The sequence below is a fragment of the Rhinolophus sinicus genome, chromosome 14 (genome assembly GCF_057876585.1).
Source record: "Rhinolophus sinicus isolate RSI-liver-muscle chromosome 14, RSI-T2T, whole genome shotgun sequence".
In the NCBI taxonomy this organism is placed as follows: Eukaryota; Metazoa; Chordata; class Mammalia; order Chiroptera; family Rhinolophidae; genus Rhinolophus; species Rhinolophus sinicus.
The window spans coordinates 159742740-159764265 of NC_142514.1; the positions used below are offsets into that span (position 1 = coordinate 159742740).

General features: G+C 34.6%; 1 protein-coding gene across 5 annotated transcripts in view; it reads left to right on the top strand.

Moving 5' to 3' along the window:
• Positions 1-18204, top strand: part of ANO3 (anoctamin 3) — a 337137-nt gene extending 318933 nt beyond the window's left edge. For all 5 annotated transcript variants that reach the window (XM_074336148.2, XM_074336149.2, XM_019749178.3 and 2 more), the window contains 7 exons: positions 1524-1621; positions 4227-4360; positions 5225-5377; positions 8956-9103; positions 12829-12909; positions 13082-13187; positions 15012-18204. In XM_074336148.2, coding sequence (XP_074192249.1) covers positions 1524-1621; positions 4227-4360; positions 5225-5377; positions 8956-9103; positions 12829-12909; positions 13082-13187; positions 15012-15194 — 903 coding nt within the window. In that variant the 3' untranslated portion in view covers positions 15195-18204. The remainder of the gene's footprint in view (positions 1-1523; positions 1622-4226; positions 4361-5224; positions 5378-8955; positions 9104-12828; positions 12910-13081; positions 13188-15011) is intronic.
• The last annotated feature ends 3322 nt before the right edge of the window (positions 18205-21526 follow it).

A 21526-nucleotide genomic window follows, 5' to 3' on the forward strand; every position in this document is an offset into this window, starting at 1 on the left:
AGAAGGGGCATGCTTGGATGGGAGAATCGAGACTTCTCCACACAATACAAATTACTGCTGGTAAACCTTCCCTCTGGCTCAGATTAGGGAGTTTCGAATTACTGGGCTGGAACTGGAAAAGCAGGCTCTTCGTGTCCTAATTATTTGTTCTTTGAAGTCCCACTGGTACTGATTGGATAGAAATAGAAACTGGATCAAAGCTATAGAGTCTGTCATCTTTATGAGCAGGACATGAACCCATTCCCAGCGAAAGAGACCCATGCTTTCCTACCCAAGTGTCTTTTGTAGTGCAGTTTTCAAGCAAAATACATTAATTGCAATGTTCATTGTAATCAGATTTTTGTTTATGAGGGTTTCTAATGCTAACTTTCACTGAACATCTTAAAAAACAGAGCAGCACAGGGAAGGCAAAATTGGGATCATACTGACCACGTAGTAAGTGGCATGCTGTTATCACTTCAAAATTCATTACAGTATCTGTACATACTCCCTCTCTAGGAGACAGACCTTAATACCTGCCCCCATCTTGAGAGTGGGCTAGACTTAGCGACTTACCTTCTAAAGAAGAGACTAGGGAAAGGAGACAATGAGTAACTTTACAGTTGAAACATCTGGAAAACTGTACATCAACCAGGTGATGAAGGTTAATATCACTAGTAATCTCATGTGGGTATCATGTAGCCCCTGATGGGATGTGATGAAAATGGCACTTCACTTCTGTGTTCTGCTTCCATTCCCAAAGCACATAACCCCCATCTAAACATGTGAAAATGTCAGACAAACCCAGATGCAGGGATTTTCCACAGGATACTTGTCCAGCAATCCTTAAAACTATCAAGGATATGAAAAACTAAGAACCTATCTAGACCAGAGGAGATTGAGGAGACATGACAAATTAGTATGTTTCCTGGATTCGGTCCTGGAGCAGAAAGAGGCTATACATTGAAAAACTGGTGAAATCTAAATAAAGTCTAAAGTTTAGTTAATAACAATGTACTAATGTTGGTTTCTTAGCTTTGACAAATATTCCAAGTGTCAATGGGGGGAATTAGGTGAGAGGTGTGTGGACAAAACAGTCTCTGTACTATCTTTGCAAATTTTCTACAAATTTAAAAGTATTCTAAGATAAAAAGTTTATTTTAAAAGAATATATTATAAACGTTTTGCCATGGAATTAAATAATTTTTTTTTCTATCCCCTGACTGTTAATAGATATAGTACATAGTATTCCAGAGCATTTGTTAGCGGTGATCATACCTAACCACAGAGCTTGGCAGAGAGTAAATGTTCATTAACAGTTAGATTTGTTGTTATTACTATTGTAATTTGGATTAATATTCCCATAAAAATCCTGAAACCTGCCTTATCAAGTGCCCTCATCCATGCTATCGCTCTCTTGTTTTTAGTTTCTCTGTGCATGGAGATAGTGTGGCCTGGTTTTAGAATGGCTTTACAATGTGAAGGTGGGGATGCTTCCTGAACCTCAGAAGAGGAAGATCATTACTGCCGTTGTTCTGTTTCAGTGTCATCCTAGCGGCTGTCTGATCGACCTCTGCCTCCAGATGGGAGTCATCATGTTTTTGAAGCAAATATGGAACAACTTCATGGAACTGGGATACCCGTAAGCGCTTTACTTTTAAACTTCGCCTTGTATATAGTTACAGAGAAGAAAGACAGAGGTAGTGTGAACGGTTCTTAAGAATTTGGGCTTGGCCCTCAGACGGATGAGGGTTCAGTTCTCACTCTGCTCCTCACTAAATGTGTGACTGTGTGTATGTTGATAACATCTCTACAAGGGGATCAACAGCTGTATATCTACCTCAAGGACAGTTGTAAGGTCTAAAGGAAATAATATACCTAGAGTTACTAGTACTCTGTTCCACATGTTAAGACTTGTTGCTATTCTGAAAGCATTGTTGATAATACAGGTTTTTGAAGGTAAAAATAACTCTCGTTTCTTTTAGCTATTAAAAGACCGAGATTGTTGTTCTTTACTGGACTCCATTTCTGCTCATACACTCTGTCAAAAAAAAAGAAAGAAAGAAAGAGAGAAAAAAAGAATAAACAAAGATAAAATCTTGGGTGGGAGGGGAGGTTTTGTACTCTTTGTTACACACAAAAAAAATATCATTAGAACAGGGTTGTGATAACATCAGGTAAACAGCATTCTATTTTGGCCCTTTAGATACGTGTTAACTGTCTTTGAAATGCTGACACGGAAAGGTGCTGAATGCTCACTTTTACCTCTATTAAAATATGTTATTCTTCAGAATGCAGTGAAATACAGTGTGTTTAAAGCAATGTGGTATGAAAGCTTTGAGGCCTAATCAGAGTTAAAAACATGACTATTTTTAGGAATTTCCTGAAGGAGGGGGAAACAGGTTAATTGATGATATAAATAGCTTAGTCATCAAATTGTACCAGGACTCTTTGTCCTGTTGTCCCACAAATGGTATCAGGACATCCCTGCGTAGAGACCATGGGGATGGAGATGTGATATTAACCCTAAGAACTACCATAAGGTATTTTGTTAAATTACAGGCAGTCTTAAAGCATGGACTGTGAAATTATTGAGACCTGCTTCAAATTCCTTGTCTGCCTCTTGCTAAAAGATGCTTATAATTTGCTTGACTTCTGTGTGACATTTTTAATAAATTCATGAAATAAGGGTTTGCAAAGATTGAGATGACCCAATGCTCATTAAACCTTCATCAATAAATGGCACAACCTTTTTGTAAAGATTCTTATACAGATGCTCAATTCATAACAGCTTAAAACGAATCTCTTCTAAACGAAGAGAGACTAGAGGATAGAGGATTGGACAACCCAATTTATCGTAGCCCTTCCTGTCCTTGGCTCACCTCTTTGAAACATAGGGTTTGGGGAGCATAATTTGAAAATACCTGGGGAAATTAGATATTAAGCGCCTACCACAGGATCTGACATTCCGTGAGTACTTCCTAAACACCATCAAAATGGTGTAGCGACCATTATCGTGTTAAGAATGATCCTTATTGTTATCATTATCCATGGATTTCTGTGCGTACCATGCACTTTGGACAGCACATTTCCACATAGCCTTTTCCAGTGGTCCACCTGGATTGTGCATATCAAATCCTGAAGTACCAAAGCAAGGGACATACTGTTGGTGTTGAAGAAGATATAGCATGCATGGACCAGTCCTTAAAGCAATGATTTTCAAACTTTTAAACTGCAATTCTCTTTCTTCAAGTAAAATCTTAAACAGAACTAAAATAAAAAAGAAACAAGCAGACCTGCCTCAGTTCCAACGCCAACCTCTTTTTCATCTTCATGGGGGTCCAGAGGCAGCCTCCGTGGGATGCCCATGGAAGCACTGCCTGACATTTGGGTCTATCTGTAGTTGTTCTTCCAACTCTCACTGAGTTCCTAGGTCCACAATTATTTAAAATTGAGAGTTGGGTACTGTTCACTGAGTCCTGTGACATTTACCTCATTCTAGAGGTAATTTCATCTGACTCATAAAATAAATCATTGCTCAGAAGCCCACAGTCGATGCATACCAGGATGTTTCTGAGTCATTTCAAGACTTCCTCGGCTAGGGAAACATGTCCATGCCTGAGAAATGGACTCAGACACAGATCCATAGCCTGTAAATTATTGTTCACTACAGTTGCAGAATGTAATCACTAACGCTCAAATCCTCTGTGTTTATGAACTCAGAGAGGTGAAGTGACTTGCTCAAAGTTATACAGCTAATGCATTGCAGAGTGGGAACTAGAACCTACATGTCTTGAAACCCTATCTAGGCCTCAGTTAATTAACATGGAACATGATTTTACTCATGTTTAGAAAGCACAACCCAAAAGATTGTGGATTGTGAGCAACGAAGGGCTCAAATCCACTCACAACAGGCAACATAGAAGTTTAAATATTTATATAAGTGGGGCATGGGAAGGAATCTTAGAAACAGGTTTGTCTAATCAGTATCAAGAAGTATGTAACGCATGGGGGCATTCACTCCTTAATGTGTAGGTGTTTACAGGGTCTAGAGAGTTCTAGAAGGCTGAGGCCTATTCTGTCATGCTAAACTTGAAAGATGAGACTGTACAAATATCTCCGATTCCCAGAAATGCTTAGTGTAATCCCAGGGTAGTTGATATTTCTCTTTTCTTAATACACTATAAATTGTTTTACCAGATGCTTAAATAAGAGCTCCAAAGCCTTTTGTCTGCTCTGTGGTATAGGTTGATCCAGAACTGGTGGTCAAGACATAAAATCAAACGGGGAATCCATGATGCTTCTATACCTCAGTGGGAAAATGATTGGAATCTGCAGCCCATGAATATTCATGGTCTGATGGATGAATACTTAGAAATGGGTAAGGAAAGAACCTTTTGCATAGTTATTTGCCTTCTTGATGCTGTTTTTCTATTTCACGCAGGCTGTAGTTCGAGAGCGAAAACCATCTCTCACCTTTCCAACCCCAAGCATTCTAAAAGACATCTGCACCTTTATTTCAACAGAGCTAGAGAAGATATGAAAGCAGTGCCCTTGGAAGGCTCACACATTTTGTCCTCTGTGAGCCATAACATTTAACCAAAATGAAGGGTTTTCTCACAGTGAATCACAGCTAGCTATATTTGCTAGCTTTTAAGCAAATATATTAAAGGAACAGAACCCTTTCCTGTGTTGAGAAATGTACTGTCCCACCCAAATAAAGTAATAATTCTTTCTCACAATAAATCTTTGCACAGACCTCGTCTGAGTCTTGGCTTCAGAGTACTTATTTATATTAAGAAAATGAGGATTCCCATTCCAACTGTTAAAATCTCTGTGTGTTGTCCTCACATTTGTATTTTCTCTGACTTTCAAAGAGATCGTTTGGGTCCCTTCTAGAGCTAAGCATTTTTCTTCAAGGCCTTTTCTTTGGCATCTTCTTTTATCTTTACTCTTCCTTCATGCTTCATGGTATAGAAGTAGAAAAAATGTAGACTTTCAGGCTATTGAGATCTGAGTTTGAATGTAGGTTTTAACATTTTCTAGTCATCTACTGTTTAGCAAGCTTACATAACATACATGAGCTATAGTTTTCTCAACTGTAAAATGGGATACACATATTTATCTTGTTGGGATGTTGAAAAGATTAAGGCAATTTATGTAAAGCACCTCATACAGCATAAAGAAGGCGTTCAATAAATGCCGCTGCTTATATTACTAATTTTCTAATGTTTTCCCTTTGCAGTTTTGCAGTTTGGTTTTACCACCATCTTTGTTGCGGCTTTTCCTCTGGCCCCTCTTTTGGCTTTGTTAAACAATATCATTGAAATCAGACTGGATGCATACAAATTTGTCACACAATGGCGGAGACCTCTGCCAGCCCGAGCAACTGACATAGGTAAGAAAGATTAGGGAATTAAATGGTTTTGCACTGCTAAGGCCAAGAGGTGGCTCCATTTTATTTAACACCATGTGGGTTCCTATTGCTGGACCTCCCTTCCAGCCATAACAAAACTGAGCAATTTTAGTTTACAAAATAATTAAATTCAACACTAACTTAGTTGAGAATAAGTTCATCTTAAACATGGTACTTCATAAACTCATTTGTAACCACAAAGGATTTCATATGTATCTTTCCATGTTAATAAGTACAGCTCTGTCTCATTCTTTATAATTGCTCCACAGTTACCTCTGTGTTGTATGACATTTAAAAAATATATCAGTCCTCTAGCTAGAGATGTTCAGTTGCTTCAGTTCTTTTCTATTATAAACAACACTGAGGTGAACATCTTCATACATACTTTGATTTTTTTTCCCTCCAGATAAATTCCTAGAATAGCTCTCCTGTAAAGATCATCTAGGTTTAAAATTTTGATAAATAATTTGTTAATATGTTCTCCAGAAATATTGTTCCAGTTTATATTCCCACCATAAGTGAATGAATACCCATTTCTTCATTTCCTCAACAACTCCAGATATATAAGGTTTTTTGTTGTTGTTGTTGTTGTTGTTGTTACATTCTCAACAATCTGAGGAGGGAGAAAAAGATACCTTGTTATATTTATTTGCATTTTTATAACTATGAAATTAAATATATTTGTATTTCTTCGTTACTAATTGTGTTTATGCCCTTTGGCCACTATATCTGATTTGGTAATCTTTATTATATTAAGAATATTAAACTTTTATATATATTATATATATAATATATGTCACATATTATATATATATATATATGTATATATTATATATATATATATATAATATATACATATATATATGTATGTTGTCAAATGCTGATTTTTAATTTTTCACGCTATCATGAATAAGGTTTTAAAGTGTGTATTTAATCAAACTGAAATATCTCCCTTATAGTTATTATTTATGGGACTCTTTAAAAAAGTCCCGTAGAACTCATGATTTTTCACCCACTATTTTAATTATTGTTTTATATTTTAGATATATATGTGTGTTATTTGCCTTTTGTTTGTTAGTTGGCATTTTATGGTTTTATTTAATGTATTGATCTGTCTAGAATTTGTTATTAATAAAAGGGGTTAAAATTGAGATCTTTTTTCTAATGGATAAACCAGTTTTCCCAAAACTATTTATTAAATAATCCGTCTTTTTTGTAAACTTGTTTGAATTATTTCTGTTATCTTATACAAAATTCTATATAAACTTAGGTATGTTACTAGAATCTCCATTTGTCTCATTGATCTGACTACTAATTCTTGGCATACTTACTGTTTTAATAAACTATAGTTTTGTAATAGAAATTCTAAGCATTTGGAAAAGCAAATCTATACTTTTTCTTTTCTGTTTTGGGAATTTTCTGACTAATATTGTAAAGTTACCATTTCAGTTGATATTATTCATTTATATATATTCAACAAGCACCAAAGTCTACTTTAAAATATACTAATCTGTAGAGATTTAATGCCATTCAACTTGTGTTTCTGTTTTTTGAAGCAACTAAAATGTATTATTTTAATTTACTGTTATTTAATTTGGACATATTTATTATTTCACTATTAAAACAATGTAAGCACATGAAAGAAAATCTAAAAAATAAATCAAAGAAGAAAAAATAAAACTTCAATTTTAGCATTAATGTTTATTGCACCTTACTATTTTTATAACTTTGTTAGATTGTCTTGCTCAAATCAGACAACACAAAGACATAAAAACAATTAATAATCCTCTCCCCCTTTACATTTCCCTTCTACTTCAGGGAATCAATATAATTAATTAGGCATGTATCTTTTGTAAATGTTTTTCTTACACAAGTATCCATAAAAATATTTATAAACATATATAGGGTTCTGCTTTTTTCCTTCATGAACATCCTCCAGCTCAAAATATATTGGTGTAATTCATTTTAATAGAGTAGTAATATTCACATTATGAATGTACCATAGATTTTATAATCATTTCCTAAATTTCTCCACTACAAATAGGAGTAAACGTAAATATAGCTATAAGTATAGATATAAAGATATAGACATAGATATTGTACATATTATATATCATGTATTCCTGTGTGTGTGTATGTGTGTGTGTGTGTGTGTGTGTGTGTGTGTGTGTGTGTACAATGTATCTGAAGGATAGATCCCAAAAAGTAGAAGTATTACTGGATGTATTCATAGTTTAATTTTAAGTGACATCAAATTAATGTCCACAAATGTTGTAACAAGTCATAATTCAAACAACTATGTAAAAAAGTTTCTGTTTTCTAAATCCCTAATAGCATTGGATAGTATAAGACTCAACTCTTCAACAATCCAATACATTAAAAAAAAAAACAACTCTTTATTTTTTGAAAGACATTTCTCTGAATCCTAGTGATTAAAAACGTTTTAATGTATTTGTTGTTTAGTTGCATTTTCATACCAAATTGTTCATTTGGATACTTTGCCCATTTTTCTTTTATGTGGTTTGCCTTATTAAAATTTTAGAACATTTTCATATATTAGATATAATAACCATGTGTTCTTTCATCGTGAAGCAAGTATTTTCCCCCTGGTTATTGTTTTCTTTTGACTGAATGTCATTACTTTTGTAAAAATAAATATTAAATTTTGATATCGGCAAATACTGTTGTTGTTTTAAAATGAATTCTGATTTTTTGGGTCTATGGTCTCCTCAACGAGGAAAATGTTAACATCATTTTTATTTTTTTTATTTTTTTTTATTTACAACTCAATTTAGCTACACTATAAAGATTTTGAAAAACAAAAAGGTGTGTGTGTGTCTGTGTGTGTGTGTGTGTGTGTGTGTGTGTGTGTTGTGGAGGGTTATTGGGGTCAGGGAGAAAGTTGCCATACTATCCAGTCATTTTTAGCACTTTGAGTATTTTTTTCCAGGACGTTTTTTTATGTCAGTATTTTAAAAGATTTGTTAATCCTATTTGAAACGTAGTTTTGACTGTAATCAAAATAGTATATTGATAATATATGCAATTTTAAGAGCTTTTTTTATGTCTCTATGATGTCAGATTGGCCTCGTAGGAAGTAGAAAATGTCAGCTAGTGATTTGCAGGTCTTGACACCAAATTAGTATTACTTTCTTATATTTTTACTTTAAAAAGGTACTTGACAAAGATAAGGAAGGGCAAAACCCATGGTGAATACAGTTATCTCAGACTTTGCCCAACGTTGTAGAACCTGAAGGTTTTTGTTTTTATTACTTCAGCAAATTCTAATTAGGCTTTTAACCAACTGTGTCATGTCTCATTATTATAGACATGAACCAATTCCTAATGGTATTTTAATCTTCAAATATTTCTAAATAGGGGTCTACCTTCTCTCTGTGGAAAAGGATTCAATAGCCATTTTATCTATAGTGAGATACTATACCAAGTAATTAAATAATGGACAAAGTTATGGTTCTAACATAAGTTAAACATTCTCTCCAGTATAAGATTGATTAGAGGATTTTTTTTTAATTCACTATTTTTAATCTCTCTCTTACTAGGTATCTGGTATGGAATTCTTGAAGGAATTGGTATATTGGCTGTGATCACCAATGCATTTGTAATTGCTATTACTTCTGATTACATCCCACGTTTTGTCTATGAATACAAATATGGCCCCTGTGCAAGTCATTTTGAATATGGTGAAAAGTAAGGTTAAAACTCACACATTTTCCTGATATGTTTTATGTTTGTAATTGAAATGGGAACTTACTGGGAAGTTTTGTTCTGTGACCATTAAGGGCAATGTCTCTGATCATTGCTTTTATACTGTGTTTATTGGATGAAATCAAACAGGATAAAAAGGGTAATTTACACAAATAATTTTAGAGTCTATATTTTCACTTGTAAATGAATTACTGACATCAAAATGTTAACAAATGTTATAATGTATTTAGAAGTCAAATTTAGAAATGGAAGCGACCTGAGAAATTATCCAGTGCAAACTTATGACTATGTAGATGGGGAAATTGAGGTTAATCAAATCGCTGAAGGGAACATACAGAATATGAAGAAACTTTCAGCTATATGACTAGTGATTTTCAGAAGGAATTTCCAGCTGGCTGTCCTGTGCATTACAGGATGTTTAGCAGCAGTCTTGGCCCCAACCCAGTAGCTATGAATAACAACCTTCCTGCTCCCCAAGTTGTGACAACCAAAAATGTCTCCAGACATTGCCAAATGTCTCCTGGGGGACAAAATCACCCAGTTTAGAACCACTGATTTAGGGGCCATGGATTTTTCAGATTTCTCCTTATGGGATGCAGGTATTTGGAATGAATGCAAGTGAGTACTGGGCTTGGGGAACAAAGAGAAATTGGAGTTTTAGCTGGAGATTAGCCTGAGGCATGGAAGTTGTGATAGGAGATAAAATAATAGGAGAAGCTGCTTCTCCTTTTTCCTTCAGAAGTAGTTTTGAGCATGTGTCTCATCTAGATGCAGGACATGTGTCCCAACCCATTGAGCCCTGGTTTAGGATAAAATCAATCAGTTCTGCCGATGAACTGATGTTTTCTGAGAACACTAAAATGCCTTTCTGAACAGAAACATTTCAATTTTTCAAAGAGAAGTTATAAAGGCAGGAGATTTTATTTTATACTTTAGAGTCTTCTCAAAGGATTTTAACTTGAAGTCAAACACCCTATGTTCAAGTTCTAACTTTGCCTTTTACTGAAAGGCACATCATCAGTCTGGACCTATGAGTAAGAAATGGTGTCTGAAGTAACACTTTATGTACTGCAGAATACTATGTAAATATAAATTAGTTTTAATATTAATAGTGAAAAACAGAAAAAATCCCTTTGTTTTCTTAATTCAAAATGATCTAGAAGCCGATTTTAAGGATTTAAAACATGTAGACATGTTTGTTAGCCCTCTTCCTTAAAAATATTATTTGCTGGTGTCTTTACTGCCACCTAGTGGCAGAAGAAAATGAGTATCTGCTCTGTTTACTTTCAGGACCTGCCTTTCAGGTAGATTCCACCTGACCCTTTCTCCAAATTGAGTGACTAGGGATGTAGCATAATTTCAAGAAGCGATGTGGAGGGTATATGTGAAGTTGAAACCACAGATACATAAGGTCACCCTGTTATTTAATTGTTTCCAGGTATGCTTAGCAGCTAAATGGGAATAGATTCATAGATTTGAAATTTTCAGACCAAGGTGACAAAAGGATACGAAGACAATAAAGAGGAGGGTATTGGCAAGAGAACAGCTGAAATGATAAATTATTAGGTCTGGGTTGGACGAAGAAGGAAGTAAAGCCAGTACAGTCCTATGATTAAGATTTCATGATTTAGAATGAAATAGATGTGCATTGGAGTCCAGATTCTAACAATTGTTTATCCTAGGCATTTGTTCTCAATGTGTGGTCTGCACGTCTCATTCAGGGTCCATAAAGTCGATACTATTTTAATAATAATACTAAGACATAATTTCCTTTTTCTACCATATTAACATTTGCACTGATGGTGCAAAAGCAATGGGGATAAAATTTTCTGGTGGCTTTGCATAGCTCAAGACAGTGGCACCAAAGAGTATTAGTCATGATTGTATTTCTCACCCCTATATAGTTACCATTATAAAAGTGCCAGCAAGAAATTTCAGAATGTCCTTGATGAAACAGTAATAACTGTTAATTTTATCAAATCTGTACTCTGGAATAAATGTCTTTTCAACATTCTATTTGACAAACTGCAAAGTATATATAAACTACTTGTATGATTGTTGGAGTTGCAAACTCAACAAACTTTCTTTAACATAAAATAATGATTGACAAAATATGATTATTCAGACTTGAGTATTTAGCAGACACTCTTTTATAAAATGCACAAAACTAGCTTGTCGTTTTAAATAAAATAATTTACAGTATGTTCATCATTACTAAATTTCAAGCTTTGAAGTGAAAAATTAGAATTTTGAATAACATTTATCTACCACTGTGAGCTTAAAAACTTCCAAGAATTTATAGATTATTTTTCCTAATAAAAATTAATGGTGATATTAATGTTTGTGATTTTTTCATAGTGTATAGTAAAAATATATCAATATTTGGAAGATCTGCATAATTCAAAGAACAAATATTTTTTAAATGACTCATATTTGATGTTACAAAATCATGTATGGATAAAAAATGGATTAAAAGTTCAAGATAGACCTATGGATTTTAATGTAAAATATGTAAAATTTCATATGTAAAATCCATATGAAAATTTTATTGATACGCTTACATTCCACATTGCAATTAAACTGTAAGAAATGGCCTTATTAAGAGTTTTGGTGTAATACCAAAGAAAAATGTCAACAGTAATCTGAAATGCTATTAAAATAGTCCTCGTTTTTCCCATTACTAAGCTTTGTGAGGCTAGAGTCGCTACTTAACTCTTCAACCAAAACAACATATTGTAACAGATTAAATGCAGAAGCAGATATGAGAATCTAGCTGCCTTCTATTAAGACAGACATTAAAGGGATTTGCAGACATGTAAAACAATGTCATCCTTCCAACTACAATTTTCTTTTGGAAAATGTAGCTTCTTTTCTTTAAAATGTGTTATTTATATTAATATCTAACAGATTTGATAGTTATTTTAAATGAATTATTAGATAATAGTTTCTAAATTTCTCACTTTTAATTTCTAATGTGTTAAATACCAGTAGATATACCCCTATGAAAAAAGCTGTTTGAGATCCCCAATAATGTTTAAAAATGTAAAAGGTACCTGAGACCAAAAATTTTGAGAATTGTAGGGCTTAGAGAAAGTAATTTAGTCTCTGTAAACCTTAGCTCTTTAATCCATATGATGGAGATTAAAAAATATATATCCTAAGGTTATTTTTAAAATCAACCCTCATCCCAATTAAACATCTAATCACCAGGGTAGAGATTATTTGCCTGTTTTGTTCACTATTGAATACCAAGCATCTAGAATTCTTCTAACAAATTAAGATTCTCAATAAGTATGTATTGAGTAAGTTAATAAATTAATCACAAAGAAACATGTTTATCGATTTGCTGTTTAATTATAATTAACCAAATAGTATATATGCATATTTATAAAACATGTATGTAGAGATTTTTAATCCATAGGAAATAATTATCACAATGCCTAATACATAGTAAACCCTTAATAAATGTAAGCTGAATGCAAGGGTAAGATCGAAACTATTGGCGGGGAATGGCTGACATGAGTCTGTCTCAGTAAGGTACAATTACAGATGTAACGGGAGTTAGGGAATATAATCAGCTGGGATGCTAATTTATAATTAGAATGAAAGGAATCATGGTACTTATTAAATCCTGTCATTTGTTATGTAGAAATTGAACTAAAAATTTATGACTCTCTGAATCACATGATACTTTTCTTTTCTCCCAGTTGTTTAAAGGGATATGTCAACAATAGCCTCTCCTTCTTTGACCTGAGTGAGCTTGGTATGGGAAAGTCTGGTTATTGCAGGTACTGACTTATAAATTGTCGTTATCTTTTCTTCTTGCCTTCTCTCCCCTATGCATGTTAATAAGCATCCTTAAACTGTCATTTGGGGGTTTTGGGAAATCAAGAAAATTTGGGGCCTCCACACTTTGGTTTCTGTTTTTCGATTTTGTGTTTTTGTCTTTGTGGATTTTAGATACCGAGACTACAGAGGTCCCCCTTGGAGTTCCAGACCCTATGAGTTCACCTTACAATACTGGCATATCCTCGCTGCTCGGTTGGCCTTCATTATCGTGTTTGAGGTTAGTCACAGACTGGTAAAATTACTGTAGGTAAATGCTTTCCCAACTGATACAGTAGTTGCCCCTTTGAAATCAGTTCCTCACTGACTTTCAAAAGAGGACTTGAGTATGTCCCAGTAAAAGGCTCAGATATAATGAAATGACTATAACAAGTGCAAAAAAGCACGAGTTGAATAATGTAAGAAGGTATGTTTATTTGTACCAGAAAACTAAGATAAAAGAAGCTACTCACATTTGAACTGAAAACTTAGTTTTGGGCATCTTAGTAACCAAATTTGAAAAGGAAAGGATGATTTTCATCATCCTTTAAGAGTCTATATCTATATTCATCAGGATAGAGAAATTTATGTTCTGAACAATGAACTCAAATTACAGTTGATCACATGTGTATTTGTATAACAGACATTGTATAATTCAATCAATGAAACCTGAAAATGCTTTTATAAAAAGTGCATAGATTGGGATGCTCAGAGTCATGCGATAATATTGGATTATAGTCCTGTTAAGAAATTTTGGAGAAGCTACAGAATCATTGCATTGCTTAGCATAAAACCAGCTTAATACAAGATAAAGGGCTTGCACTGGAATATATTGAGTATCTGTTCTCTAAAGTACCCCTAAGGTCTGTGGAAAAACTTTGAATACATCTGTTTCCTATAGCCAAAATTACAGAGAGGAAAAAGATAGCCAGGAAAGAACACCTGATCTGTTTTTCTGTGGGAAAATGTGACCTGCTTTACTGTGATACACTGTGCAGTGCAGTTTCCTGGGACACATATTGCAAGTTCAGTTAAAAGCCTCAAATTATTCCTTTCCATATAGAGAGACTATTGTCACAACTCCTTTATGTAAATGGGTTTTTTCATAGATCATCCTAACTCTATCAGGCTCAGAGTTTTTTTCTTTTTTTCTTTTCTGAGAAATGGAAAGATCTATTCTTCTTCATGGGAAAAGAAAAAGGGTACAGTTATAATAATAGGAGGTAATATTTAAGTAGTACTTATCCTGTGCCAGGTACTCCTTTAAACCCTTCACATAATTTACTCATTTAATCCTCATACCAGCCTTTAAGAGATACTATTATTATCACTATTTTAGAGCTGAGACACAAAGAATGGAGGTGATTTGCATGAGGTTACACAAGTGATTTGCATAAGGTTGCAGAAGGTGATTTACATAAGGTTACACCAGTAGGGTTCAGACATAGGCAGTGTCATTCAGCATCTGTACTCGTAACCACAGGTATATCACTACCTTTTGATTTTTGTCCCTGCTTTTTTAGATACATATTTGTCAGACTATTTTTATCGTGGAAGAATTATATAATAGGCATAAGAATGTTAAAGCAGTTATGATATACCTAGAACTTAGTAGACGTTCTGAAAAATGGATGTGCTGGAGCTTGAATCTAATCCCTCCATATTCTATCTGTTTCGTTGGCTGTGTATTACCATCTATCGGACATGGGTTTTCAATGGATGTAATCGTTCTCATCTGTGTGTAACAACGCATGTCATAATAGTATGGCATGTTATATAAGGATTTATAGATGGGAATTTAAGATTCATTCAGTGTTTATAAGGCAATATCAACATGTGTCCATGAAAGAAGAAACAATTGTTTTCTCCTAATACTTATGTGATATAAGGCAATAGTAGTATTCCCAGTGTAATTTTAGAAAATATTAATATTCTAGATGACACATACTGAGTTCTAATGCTTGACTGTAAGGCAAATGCAACATTATTCATGATTGTTCTGTTTTATTTATGATTAGCATTTCAGAATCTTTGAAAAGTGTACTTTCCCTTCTCACATTTGCAGCACCTTGTTTTTGGGATCAAGTCATTCATTGCATACCTGATTCCAGATGTACCAAAGAACCTGTATGACCGAATACGACGGGAGAAGTACTTAGTCCAAGAAATGATGTATGAGGCTGAACTTGAGCATTTGCAGCAACAGCGGAGAAAAAGTGGTCATCCTGTTCACCATGAATGGCCTTAGCTAACCCCTGTTGCCCAGGAGGGCAAGACCATTAGTGACAATGACAGCAACTGCAAAGTCTAGGTGAGATCTAGGACAAAAGTATACCTGGCATATCACATGTATAATATTCTACTTGGAAATGCATCATACCCATCTCTGGGATTTGGAATATCCAGGCTTCTAGGGGGAAAAAAGACAATTCATGATATTAAAAAAATGGCTAGGTTGACATTGCAAGAAGCCAGGATCTAATTCTCAGAACCAGCCTCAGGGAGTTGTGTGTTTGGAGACCTTCAACTTCCATCAGCTGCAGGGTAATAGGAAGGGTGATGGTGAGGTTTCTAGAGACATATTTCCATGTAAATGCCCATGAGCCAGGCAGGACTTAAAGTATCACGCAGCCTTCACTGTCCTCGTAGTCTGACTTTGAAACCTTAGGTTGAGTTGAGATACTTAAAAGAAATGACTTCCATTGATCGTTGCCTTTGCTGCCAGGACTCCATGTCCTCAGCTTACAGGTTTATAGAAACGTCCCTCGTTTCTTGCTGAGACTGTGCCACAGTGCATTTATGCTGCTCCACACTCACTATGCAGTTGAAGAGTTGCACATCACCTTTAGCCGTCAAACCAAAAATCTGAGATTCCAAAAAGAATACCATTCATTGAAATAACATTCCATTGCATCGGTTACATTCAAATCTGTTGTATCACTGGCAGAACCAGTTGCAGATTTTTTTTTTTATTACTAAATGCCAATAGACCCACATACTTATAAAATATAAGTGTTTATTCTCATATCCTTTAGAACACTACTAATTCATATTTTACTGTGGAAGGCTGTTTTATAGTATATTTAATTTTTCCCTTGCTGATTTATTACATCGACTCTCGCAGAATAATTTGAAATGCTGTAAATATGTTGGTTTCCCTTGTAACTTTGCACCTTGACTATATGTAATGCAAGTTACAATTTATGCAGCTCTGAGACTAATTACACAGTTAAGCCAATGTGACTTGTTTATTCAGGAAAACAGGAGCCGGATGCTTTGCAGCTCTTATGCTTTTCCAATAATGTGCACTCTTGCTCATGAGCTAAGGAACACAATGCATGGACATAAATTTATATTATTTGTAAAAATGACACACATATTTTTGATCAATACTTTGTTTTCATCACTGAAGGGAGTTTTCTGTTATTATTTCCTTGATAGATTGATTTGGTTTATGTTTGAAAACTCTCTAGAAACAAAGGCAAAATAATTGTGAAAGAAATCACTTTGTTTTGTTGTGGAGTTGCTATTTCAGTGTCAACTCTGTATCTGTGAGTATGACTCTTCACGGAGGAGGTGGAAGCGTGGATATTCAACTACAGAAAGTCTGGTGAAGGCATAAGCTAGGTGGGCAGGATGGGAGATACAGAAGAGTTGAATTAAAGAAATGTGCAGTAAGAATCAATACACTTTTCCTTGTAAAGCTAAGCTGCTCTCAATTTTCCTGCTCTGGGAATGGGGTGAAGAATAACACATACGCAACATAGTCATACATATATGTGATTATTATGATTACTATTTTTCCAATTAATTTTTGTCCAATTAAACGAAGCACAATTATTTCCAAAATCTATAAAGACCTGATTAAACACAAGGGAACTAAAGCTACTTTGTATTAGGTTGGTGCAAAAGTAACTGCGGTTTAAAAGGTTAAAAATAATTGCAAAAACTGCAATTACTTTTACACCAACCTCATATATATACTAGGGCTCCCCTCGCAGGAAAATTATAGTTTCTCTGACTAGAAAGCTGTTTTTATAATTCTAACACTATTTTTTTTTTTTTTTTAATTTTCCTTCTTCTCGGGAAAAGCTGATAGGTTATAGTTGTTGGTTGGTTTGGTTTTGTCAAAAATTTTCACTTCCCTACTTGCCTTCTGATCTTGAGCAAGAGGGAGGACCACAGGCTCTAAACATCCCTCAGATGCCCTTGCCACGTGGGGCTCTTCCAATCAGATTACAGTATCTGTAGCTGCCACCTGGTTACTCAGAGCAACGAATCCCCCTAACTCTACAAAGGAGTTTTAAACTCCTTCATTTTTATAGCATCTACATTTCCTCTCCTTTGTCACTTAAATGTATACACATGCCTGAGAATAAATACTGTCTATGCCTGTTGAAGACATAAATGAACCTGACATTTATGTCTTTTCCAAATTAAGAACACAAGGCAAAGACATTTGTCTTATGGTAGAGCAAAGAATAATGATAACCGTACCTCTGAGAATTCTTGTCTTGCTGAGTTATTTTTATATAACCACCATCAAGGTTTAAAATCATATTGATTGCCTAGAGAGAAAAAATATCAAAAGAGAAAGATATTTTTAGTAAAAAATTATAAGACATTGATTTAGACAATGCCTTCTCTGATGTTTTCTGAAACTAATGGAAAATTGGAGAAAAAATGAAAAAGTTTTCCTTTTGTGAAACAATGTAGTAGAATCTAGCTATGCCTTCATCATCGTTGACAGCAAAAATACTGACAGCCCTTAGGAGTATGTTAGTTGTAGCTCACACTGCTTTAGTTTAGAGAAATGTTTTATACCATCATTTTCATATGAATGCACATTGTTTCTCAAAGATTTATATAGCACACACTATTCTCAGGAATCCTGTATTACATGAATGCTGCTTATATATTTTCATATTCTAAATTGTTGTCTTTTCAAGCAAATTAATATATGTATGCATGTAGTCAACCTTGACAAGTTGTTCAAAACTGAAGTGCTTTCACAGTGTTGTGTGTGGGAAATTGCTTGAGATTGTAACAGAAATAGTTTGTAATTGTCTGAATCTGTGCATGCATGTTTTGATGAAATGCTGCTGAGTGACTGCATGAGGTACCACTTTCAAATGCTGCACATTCTTCCAGAACAACTCTTAGCACAATCTATTGCAGAATGGAATGAAAAGAAACCTTTTTCACTCAATAAATTATCATGTGATATTTTTTTCCTATAATGTGCATGTTAACTTTAATGCTGCTTGATTTTTCAATATTAAGTTGGGATATGTTGAGTGTGTATGGGGAGAGAGAGGGGACTGCTCATTCTTCAGCTCTACAAGGCCCTAGTTTCCTATTCTTGCAAGAACTTCCCCTGATGTTTGCCCTCTGATAAACTAATTGTCATCATCAAAGCATTTGCACATGCAAGTGCAGATGTGGTATTGTATTCATCCTAATAGTGCTTTGTGCTGGAGATGGATGGGAGAAGAAGATTGCTTCGTTCTTATGAGGGTAATAATGCTTCTATTGCACAGAAGCATTTTTTTTTTCACACTTGAGCTGTCTCTACTAATCATCATCAAAATCTCCTTAGGACAGGAATTTTAGCATAGATACAGTTCATGCCAAGGAAAAAGGACATGTAAGGAAAGAGGACATGTAGACGCACTGTAGCCAACCGTCAACAAGAGACTACCACATTGACCATTTTTTTCTCCATTTGATGGTCAAAATTGAAAATCCAAGTTACCTGATGAGTTACTGAACTGATATGGCTGAATTGATTTGTCTGTCAATTGGGGGGCAGGGTAGACATAGGCCCAGTGTGTGATGTGTGTGTATGTGTATGTGTGTGTGTGTGTGTGAGAGAGAGAGAGAGAGAGAGAGAGAGAGAGAGAGAGAGAGGAGAGAATGCATACTTTTTTTGTGTGTAAAAACCAGTGGACAATTACTCTCTCTCAGATATGCCCAACTCAGTCCTACTATGGCCATCAGGTATTTGCATTCCATTTTCTCTCAGATCACAGTATTATAACAGGCTTTGGGAATAGTCATAGGTTATATCCAGGGAATTAGTTAATATCTTTTTCCTGGTATTCTCAGTAACTCAGAAAAGAACCTTTTGGAAAGGCCTGAAAAACCCAACTTCTGATGGAAAGGTGAGAATTTACTACAGGCACTTCTATTCCAAATGAAATGTGCCAACAATACATAGTCCAAGAAGATTGATTGGGTTCTAGCTTCTTGAATCATTGACTAAACTGGGTTCCTGATAGCTGGTATTTCTGTATTTGTAATGGTGATAAGTTACCTTCAATTGAACTTGCCATCTGGGTTCATCTGAAATACCACCCCCATGACCACATTTGATGGTTTTCTTTCTAGAGAACACAGTTATAGCCACTGCATCCTAGCCACATCCACGTTAAGGCATCTTTTTTAGGAAAGTGAAATGAAAGCAGACAGGTAAAGAACAGACTCACATTTGGGACCAGATCCAGTTCTTGTGCCATCAAAGTCTATCTCAGGGAGAAGAAGCCTAGATATTTAATCTTACTGCTTAATGTGGGGCCCAGCACAATTCTCCCCATAGAAAGCCTCTTGTTTTATGCACAGCTGGCCCAAAGTGGAAGTCTAGAGTACACTAGTCAGCTATGTGGATGCTGCTTTGTATGTTTCCTAAGAAAGAAGCAGGTAAGGTTTTCAGGCATGTACCGATTTTGACTTTTTCAGAATATTTATTTCCAGTGCAATTTTTATTCTCTGTGTGGGAAAAACAGCATCTCTGCTCTTTAGTTTCCAAGAAGCAAAAATTTCCTAAATTGTTAGTTGAAAAACAAAACTTAATGAGATCTATTTAGATATTCCTCGCAGAAATAATTGTCATGTAGATGTCTATCCTCAAGCTGCCTCAAAACCTTCATAATTATTTTGTCAGTTTCCATACCACTCACTACCAGGTGAACACTTTAGGTCAAATTTAATCTCTTTCCTAACAAATAGTATGAGCAGACTTTTCCCACTGATTTTGATCCAGTGTACTTTTTTTGATGATTTTTTTTTTTCTAAGTGGAAAGAGAGGGGCTGAATGGTCAAAACAATGTGATGGCAAAGAGAATTGCAGAAGCAATGGTTTGGGAATGGTGGAGGTACTTTGGAGATGGTAGGGTCTTTCTTACTAAAGCAAAAGCGTCCAATTTGCAGGTCTTATTTCAGTATCTGCTGTGCACACACCCTGTCTTATTCCTGACTGAAAAACAACTGCAGTTTAGTTCATCTTTTAACATTCAAAAGAAATGAAGGTTTTTCTTTTTCCTTGTTTTTCTTTCTTTCCTTATCTATTTAAGAATTTAAAACGCTAAATCTAGTAAGCTTAGATTGCAGTGAAACCTCCAACTAAAGAATAAATGTGTAAGTTTTCAATGTTAAAAATGCAAAAGTGCTTAAAAATACAGGCTGTTTTTTCCTTCAGGGACTATGTGGCTATTGGCCTCTATAATGTACTCTTCAAGTAGAAAAGACCTGTTAGAGTCCTGTAATTAATGAGTGGATATGGGGAAGGCCAGAAGAAACAGAGTGGATTTCTCCACTCTGAAACTCTTTTTTTCTCAACAAGAGAAATTACGTTGCAACCATATTTTAGCCAGAAGATTATAAATATTTTTTCTTTATTGATATAGATATGTAGATATAGATATATCTTATTGTTCATCATTAAACATTCCTTCCAGACTCTCATAAGAAATTTGAAAGCCGATTTAAGGAAGCTTTGATCTGTTGAAATAGGGTGAATCAGTTTTTAAGCTGATGTCTTCAGGTCAGCATTCTTAAAAATAATAAACAATAAAGGTATATAAACATTTATAATGTTGATTCCAAATCAATACCATTGCCTGATTACTCAGTTCTCTACACTTCCGACTATATTATACTGTAACAAATAAGCAATGTAAGAATTACTCATGTTTTTCTTACATGGCAGTTGCATTAGGACATTAAATCATTACATTACATGAAACTCTTCTTAGCTTTTTAAAGTGTGAAAACAGATTCTGTAATTGGGAACTAACTGGATGTTTTGAACATCTGAGTACACCTTTGCTTTAATATTTAAAAAAAACCCAAACAGATGAATTGCTGTTTCTGGAAATTCCCAAGGACAAAAAAGTCAAGGTCCATAAAAGATATCATGATTATATATTGCTTTTCTTGATTTATAGTAACCTACTAACTCTTAAAACCCTCTTGTTGGTAATTTCTGCGTATATTCGTGTGTGCACACATGCTTGTCCTACACCCTTGATAGCCCATATATTACAGGCACTATACAAAACACTGAAAAAGAAATCGTATAATATGTCAAACCTTATTTTGAGATATGTTTACTTGGTCACTTGGTAGACCTACCTTAATATATTAAGTTTATATAAATTATTTTCGAGTAGACCACTATTGTGCATCCTACTCCTAACCCTATAGAAAATATTCACATTGATCATTTGAATGCACTTCAATAGGAACTTACTTTTAAAAGAAATAACTAAAATAATTATATATCTTAATTATATCGCTATA